Source organism: Pleuronectes platessa, chromosome 8 (assembly GCF_947347685.1).
Source record: "Pleuronectes platessa chromosome 8, fPlePla1.1, whole genome shotgun sequence".
In the NCBI taxonomy this organism is placed as follows: domain Eukaryota; kingdom Metazoa; phylum Chordata; class Actinopteri; order Pleuronectiformes; family Pleuronectidae; genus Pleuronectes; species Pleuronectes platessa.
This window is the reverse complement of record NC_070633.1, coordinates 15,778,439-15,787,083: the sequence shown is the minus strand read 5'-3', so window position 1 is coordinate 15,787,083 and position 8,645 is coordinate 15,778,439. Positions and strand designations below refer to the sequence as shown.

The 8,645-nt window shown below is 39.1% G+C and overlaps 1 protein-coding gene across 1 annotated transcript; it reads left to right on the top strand.

The window, feature by feature from the left end:
• Positions 1 to 5,818: 5,818 nt before the first annotated feature.
• On the top strand, positions 5,819 to 8,029 carry si:ch1073-303k11.2 (leucine-rich repeat neuronal protein 4). Its single transcript, XM_053428085.1, has 2 exons — positions 5,819 to 5,982; positions 6,845 to 8,029. Exon 2 carries the CDS (start codon positions 6,847 to 6,849, stop codon positions 7,630 to 7,632), a length of 786 nt encoding a protein of 261 aa, XP_053284060.1. The 5' UTR covers positions 5,819 to 5,982; positions 6,845 to 6,846; the 3' UTR covers positions 7,633 to 8,029.
• The last annotated feature ends 616 nt before the right edge of the window (positions 8,030 to 8,645 follow it).

The following is an 8,645-nucleotide window of genomic DNA, read 5'->3' as shown; positions in this document are numbered from 1 at the left end:
AACCTAAACACTGGGGCTGCTTCGTCAAGATGGAGACCAACAATGTCCCAAGCACAAGGAGATGAAAGCCGAAAATGTAATAGTAATAATATCATTAATAATAATGATTTAAAAACATATATGAAGAAAAAGAGGAAAAGTCTAGTTCAAACAGTCCACCAATGAACGAACTACATTCTTACCACGTGAGCTGTACATGCTCAGCGTGTTTCCGGGTTCCTTGTTCTCCGCACAGACTGTATATGCTGCTAGAATCGAAGGGCTCCACACGTGTCCATAAAACCACATATGCTAAAGTAGCTCACTAAGCTGCACGAGTTAGAGCACAAATACACAAACCGTACTTCATTTGAGAATTTCATTTTGTGCTACTTTACAATTCTACTTCAGCACATTTCAAAGAAGGTGGTATTTTCTTTACTCTCTCCACTGGTGTTGTATCACATCTGTACAAGATATGAGTGTAAATGCTGTTATTACTAATAAAGATTCTGCATTTAAATCTAAATGAAATATAAGTATATGATATCAATACGTCTGTTCATGCAGAAAAGGCCTGTATGAGCTGTATGTTAGTTTACAGTAAATAACTGGATTGTTACCACTTATTGATCAAAGTGTCATCAGCATTTAACCGTTGTAGCTGTTGCTATTTGATAAAATCTACATCATCAGTGCATGTTTAATAAGGGAAGGATAATATCCGTACGTAAAGTCCTTATCTGTAAAGTATACAGTTACCACAGTTGTCAGATAAATGTAGCCATTTACTCTGAAATGTATAATAATAGCATAATAATTACCTACTAAACAACAAGTGTCTCAATATTGCATTTTTTACAGTATTTTATGTACTTCCCATATGTGATCTGCATTTGTGACTTAAACTGCAGATTAAGATTGTAAACACAAAATAAAAAATCAGTGTATAGAATATTAATTATTAAAGTTCTCAATACCAAATGATACATAAAAGGATATCATCAAGTAGACAAGGACCAATGTTCCCATTCAGAGATTCTCCAACCATTTTCAGTTTTTTATTTGTTTCTTTGTTTTTATCTTTATTCGTTTGACCATGACCAGGCGTCAGTAATAAGCATTTGCCACTAAGAGGCGCTACAACACTGTGTAAGGGGTTGTTCAGCATCGACTGCACAAGAGCAAGTTTGGAGATTACTCAATAGTTACATTCACATTCTAAAACTGAGAATACATATACCATATTATTATTTATAATGTAATACAAAATTATTATTATATTAATGGTTCAGTTTATTAATTCTTAAAATTGTGAAACTGTCAGCATTGCCATCATAATCAACCAGTGCTTAAAGTACAAACAATTGTAATGAATAAATATACTTTACTTTATAATAACACACATACATTCCACAATAAGAGCTTTTATTTTGTACAAAGTGTCGGTAAAAGAACAATTCAAACCTTAGTCATGCATTCTGACTTCCCACTCACACCTTACCGGATCCAGAATTGGGTAATCTATTTTAAATGTGACACATTCAGTTGCTACATCTCAAAATGTGATGTCTTATAGTATCGCAAATACACAATAGAACACATATTTTCTTTTTGTAACAATAAAAGGACACATGAATTTGTCTTTTGCCTTTTCCCTTCCCTAAGGTTAACATTACCATCTATGGATATTCACGTCAGCAGGGTGGATTTAAACTAAATTCCACCTGTTGTGGAATATTTTCTGACCGCCGCACGCTGCATTACATTGTTCTTAATTGTACAAACATGCTTTGTGATGGAGGAATGTGAGACCTCGTCATCAGACGGAGCCGCTTCATCACCCAACGGCTGTTTCCAATTAGCTACATGAGGAACAGTAAGATTGGATGACCCGTTCTGGCTCCACGACTAAAAATAGCGTCGCACAACTTCACAGAGTCTGGTTATAACTCTACCCCGGGATTCCTTTTGAATGAAACGAAGGGTCAAAAGTGTCAGGGATCCAGCCAATGGTAGTGCGTCCTGTTTAAACAGGAATACTTTAAATCCTCAGAGAGGTGTGGGTAGCAAGGGGAGCAAGAGAGGCCCCGAAATGTCTGAGTCCGAAAGAGAAATGAGGGCCAACTTTCTGAGTGGATGTTAAAGTGGAGGGATTTCGTGTTTACTTAGTGTTAAAGTATTTAGGTTTTATAAGAGTTTACAACACTCTAGGGGAAATTGTTCTGGTGGTGACAATCCAAAGTAGATGGTTATGATACGTGCAGGTTGTCTCATTCATTCTCCAGCAGCGTGCTCTAACTTGCTGTGGTGGTGGGAGAGGGAGACATTATCTCTGGTGCTATGACTCACACTCTAAGGCCTCTTTTATTCCTCTGGGGCCTAAGATCCACAGTCTGTGCAAAACTCCAGCACTCTGGCCTCTCACTGACAAACCCATAACATCCTACTTATACAATAATGAGCACTGTCTCCTCAGTGAAGTCGCCCACTGACAAGTAACCCACCGTTCAAGGGTGACCAGCTTGACCTCTTTACTCATCGGTGCATGAGGGTATGTTGGGAGTTAAAGACAAAACTGTGAACCATATCAGTGGAACAATCTGTTCATGGTTCTGTGTCTGCCTCCTGCGCTGTGCTTGGTTTCATGTGAGAGGTGTGTTCACACATTCATCCTGGAATGACTCAACAAGCCATGATCATGAGTTATAGTGAACACACAGCTAATAAGTCCAACACACTATACTGTTTATGACATCACAGAATGGTAGCATAAGTTGTTTGAAAGAGGTAAAGTGGTCCTGTCTATGTGTGAGGTGATGAGGTCATGATCCTCAAAGCCAAAGTGTAACATACAAAAAATAGAACTCAGGAGACACCTCCATCGAGGTGTCTCCTTTTACCAAACTTTTACCATGCAACAGCTAAAAAATCTACCCTAACCTCCTTGAATACTTTGTCTGGATTTTTCTTTGGATCCACACCAATCATTATTTCCTGGGAATTTAGCACAGATTAGCACAAAAACACCTTATCTAGCACAGTTAAAGAATGTGATAAATAAATTGCTAGATCTCTGTGTGGATAAAACGATATCTGGAAGTTCTTTCTTGGCCCATGTCCCATCATTCCACCAAGTTTTGTGAAAATCTGTTCTGTAGCTCTTACGTAATCCTACCGACAAAGAAACAAACGGACCAAAACTGAAATTAGAATGGCACTCACTCGAGCCCACAACGCCCTAAAGGCCTAATAGTCCCTTTTAAATTAAATCAAGCCCAGACAATTTGCAAACACTGATGGATATCCGCCATCTAAATATATGTGCTTTTTTTCATCTAGGTCCGTTAATCATTCCTTGGGAAATTGCTAAAAAAGTCCATATCCAACAAGGTTAACGAAAATGATTCCTGAATTTAAGAGGTTTTTTCTTGGCCCGTGTCCCATCCTTCCAACAAACGTTATGGAAATCCAGGCGGTTGTATTTCTGAGATACTGCAGTTTGAACATTTCACACTCTAGTCTCTGCACTGTCCTCTTCCTTAAATTCAACAAGAGTGAGATTTAGTGTCATAAACCCAAGAGTACAACAATATTGTACGCCAACTACAGTTAGAAGTTGAAATACCAAACAACAAACTGTTGTTCTGCTGGAATTGTGTGACACAGAGTTCCTGGAGACGCATTGTCTCGTTCAGGAATGAATGTTGAAATGAATCATGAAATGTGTGATAAGTCACAGCAACCTGTACCACCCAGTTTCAGGCGGGTTAACGTCAGAGACTTATCAGCTCCTGGATGTGGACTGGGGGACCGACAGGCTGGAAGAGATGCTTGTCTCATGCAGCCAAAACAACTGGAAGCTTGAAGCTGAAAAAGATGTAGAGAAGAGATTAGATTTGAGAGATTAGATTTGAGAAGACTCACCTCTGCCACCCATTTTACACTATAGAATATATACTTTATGTTATATATATACATATATATATATGTGAATTATCTGCTGGATTGTGTGTGATTAAAATGTGTCACAAATACATGGTTTTGATACTCATGTGTCAGGGGCTTCCTCCTCTGAGGACCATGAATGTCTGCGACAATTGGAAACAGACCCCAAGTGTTGAATGGACCAAACAACCAACAGTGACACATTTTCCAACGAAGAACAATATTGAAACACTCCCATCTGTTATGTTCCCCTAACATCTGAAACTGGGCTTCATGTGAAAGTAGGTCAGTTAAAATGTTTGATCTGCCTCAGGAAGAGAAATCGTACTTTTCCGTTAAGAGTGTCTTCGTTGTGTCCGGCTCAACACAGACACTCATCACAGGAGACAGGACATCAAGGCTCTGTTTGTCACGTAGTCCAGAGAAAAGCGTTTTGATGCCATTTGCCCGACATGTGTGTACGACAACCGGAACCGAATAATGCCATGTTCTGACTGACGTTCAAGATCTTCCTCAGAGCCAATGACAATTTGTTTAACAGAGAACTCGTTAGACAGTCTTCACAAGAAGAGGCACATATGTCACAGTTTTATACTTGGGAAGGAATCCAAATTGTGAAATTTGTTTACAAGAGTCAATATGTAGCTCGAGAACCACTCGAAATTGTGGGTGATTTTATTTCAGCATTTTCAGTTGAAACAATGTGTTTTTCATGTCTGGAAACATATTGTGGAATTTAAACTATATAGTTCTGTGACTGATTTTATATGTGTGACATTTTTTCTCATTTTGGATTCTTTCACAATCACAAGTACATCACACAATTTACAAAAAGCTGAACAACATGTTTTCTACATTGTTTGTGGCAACTTTAACCTTTGTGTTAAAAACAGCTACATAAATCTGTGCTCTTGTTTCCGGATGTGAAGTTTAAGTGGATTTTTTTTTAGTTTTTCTTAGTTTTTCTCTCAATAAGTTATAGTTTCTGTGCTCTCAGAACTTTTGTGATCATTTTATTAAATCAGTTTATTTTCACATGAACATTATAAGTTGATTTATAGATGGAAGTGAAACCTCTCACAACCCCCTCTCTGCTTTTTGTTGCTGGTTTTACTCAAACAAACTCAAAAACCAACAAACCCTCAAAATTCCTCATACACTGTATGCACTCGACAATAAACAGATGCTTAACTCGAAGGTTGTAAGGACCGATGAATGCATTCATTCTGAGAAGGAAAGTCTCCAGGATTTCTTTGTTTGTGTAATCAAAGAGGCTCCTGCGCTGGTACTTTTCCTCTCATCTGTGTTCAATGCAGGCGCTTAGAATAAGAAAAAACTTGCCTACTCTGCCAGCCTTACCCCATAAAAGGACGGGGAAAAAAGAAAGCCTTTTATCGTTCCCCCCAGCTTGTCACTATGGTGGCTGCAGGGGCTGGGGGGGGTCTATAATAAATACACTTTTGTGCATTCTTCACCCCCCACCCTCAAAGGGGAACACATAAACACACAATAAAGTGTCCTCATGTCCCGCTCATTCCAGGGGGGGACACCTGCAGAGAGAAGTTTTAGCCCCTCAAAGTTATGAAAAACACACAACTGCACCTACAGATTACACAAACACATACTGCAACAAGCACGAGCCTGCCTCCTGCTGCTGTTGCTCACCATATTGACATGCTGAACAGGCACACAATAATCCCCCCCCCACACACACACACACAATCATATACCCCTACATCGCCAATCCCAGACACACATTGTCGCAAACATCTCCAACAGAAAGAAATTAAAAATCTCAGCAATGGCTGCTTCAGGGGCCCTGTGGAAACAGAGTAGGAGGCGAGGAGTGAAAAAAGACATCGCATGAAAGAGTAAAAGAGGGGAGGGAGAGGCACTGAGCGAAGAAAATTGGGGGGTGTTGAGGAGGAGGAGGAGGAGGAGAGACTAAGGGAAACAACTTAAGACGGTGAGAACTGAAGAGTGAGTGAGCACACGGTGTAAGCACACAGACTGGGAACGAGGAGAACACTCAAACAATCCATCAGCATCAAACAGGTACAGAAAACCACTTTTCCTCTTATCTTCTACTTTATTTTCCATTTATTTCATCACTTTCTGTGTACTGATGCAAACCCCATGATCACATGGTCATTGTTAGAGATGTAGTCATCAGTGTCAGCATTTAAAGGCATGAGAGCATATCATCTTTGGAGATGTTTTCAATGTGAGTGTTATTTAAATCCATTCCTATTTTTTGTTATGGTTTAGTTCTGGGTTCCCACACAACTCCTCTGGCTTTCTGCCTGCACGGAGAAAATGGAAGTGCTGAAGGGTTCACCCCAATAGATGTATTTTAGTTCTTCCAGCCTTCAGTATTTATTTATTTAAGGCTGTTTACAGGATGGAATCAGAACATTGTGAAAGTTTGATTATTCTCAAGTGTGTTTCCTGGCTGTAAACTAAAGTGAAATCGATCCCAAATGTGGCCAAATACCTTTGTTCTCAACAAACTATATTGTTTTTCTTTTCTTTGACATATCCTAAAAGGAAAAAAAGGGAAAAACCTTTTGTATTACCACTGCAGATCCTTGAATCATTTGTGTCTTGTTTTGTAACTAAGATCTGTATTTTTGTTTCTGTGATTTTACGCAGTTACCATGACCACAATTACTTCTTCATCTCGATTTCAGTTTCTTTATTCCACTTCATTTGAATTCCATAACCAGCCTTGATTTGTATATAGGCCACAAGGTCAAAGGAGAAATCAATGAAATCAATATGGATTCATTACTTCTATACACCGAATGGGTAAACATGCCATTACAGTAACTGGGATCTATTTATGGTTGTAATATTTTTGAAATGATTGTTTTTTGTTGAAGTTATTCTCATCATCATTTGTCATTTCTGTCCATAGAGATGACGTCACTGTGCAGGAACCTTCTTTTTTTTCTGTTTGCCTCACCACTCCTTCACTCCCACCTCTTCACTCATTCTGCCACCACTTCCTCTCCCAGTACTCGTCCTCGCATCAGATTCATTAATAGCCTGGGCTCAGATGATGACTATGAAGATGATTACAATGACGATGACAACAGCTCTCTTTCTGAAGTGCCGTCCACCGTGAAGATTTCCGTTCTCAATACGAAACCCCAGTTCTGCAAGATCAATTCCTGCCTGGAGGATCAGGAACCCTGTGACCAACTTTCGGAGAAGACCGGGTGCCTCTGTCCTGGGATCAGTGGGGCAGATGAGCCTCCTCACCCACCAGTCATCCAGACAGTGCTGCCAGTCAGTAATGGAGATAACAGCGGGAAGGTAGAGGTGCAGTGGTGCGCTCCATCTTCTGTGGTGACTGGGTATAGAGTGCTGGTTGAGGGAGGTGAAGGCGATGCTTTGGAGTTTGGAGAGGCTCTACGACGAGGGTTGGTGGGATCCTTGGAAGTTGGTACCAAGGTGTGTGTGGAGGCGATGAACAGTGCAGGACACAGCAGCCCCTCAGAATTCTCCTGTACACGGTATAACCCTCCTAAAAACTCTGGTCATAACCTGCTGGTCTGGATCCTAGGTGGAGGAATCGCCCTGCTTCTACTTATCATCATAACTGCTGTGATCCTATGGAAACAGAAAATATGTCAAAAGGGGAAGAGAGACTCTGCTGATGGACTGGGAAACCCTTCTTACAGTAAAGAGGGAACTCTGTAATCCGGAAAAGTGCAGCAGGGACAACCATCCCAGTTACAAGAGATATAGTTGAAACGCTGGTGTGATTATGTGCAAAAGCCAATCACCTCGGGATAGTATCATGATTCATCATAGAGTCACAAAATAGTTTTTCTCGCTCCTGTTTCAGGGGTGGATATCTGAACACACTGGGAGAAAGAGCAGTGGCATTTTTGGGATAACACGCACAATAATAAATAATAACAGTTTATCAAGCTATTTGGGGATTATAACTGCAGGGTCGTTTGCTGGCAAATTAACCTCTGTAGATGTACTTTAGATTTAAATTGAATTGTAAATATATTTTTAGGCAATAGCTATTGATTAAAACGTTTGTAATGAACTAAATCTTATTTTAATAAAAAACTGTTTGAAATGTTTTGATTGAATTTTTGCTTCAAAAGGTTTTGCACTGGCCTACAGTTCATGACTTACAGATTGGTAATAGTAATGATATTGATAGCATATATTTAGTTTTTAGGACAGAGAAAAAAAACAAGGGTAACTTCAATGTGCTTTGGCATCAGATGGTCGACTACAAACTGAAGATTGAATAGGTCTTCAAACAGAGAGATGGAAAATGATTTTTACAAAAATAAGTGACAACATTTGTGTTTTGATGCCTAAGATGGAACTCAATTCTAATTATGCCTTTAATATATTTATTTTTTATATAATCAGCATGCAACATAAACATAATTTTGTCACAAATAAGAATAAATAAATAACAAAAATGAAGCAATAATATATTGTGTACATGAAATAATGTCTGTGAGGAGTGATTGACCTCCACAGAGCCCTGATCTCAGATCAGATATTTATTATTATCATTATTTCAGATTTCACTTTGTGTGTCATGAACTGATTGATAAACAGTATTCATACCATAACTTTGAATGGATTCGGAAACTTGTGTACAGTACAGTACTGCATACATAACAATATCACATTGAAATCTTCAATTCACTACCCTGAGTACTTTTACTTCTGATACT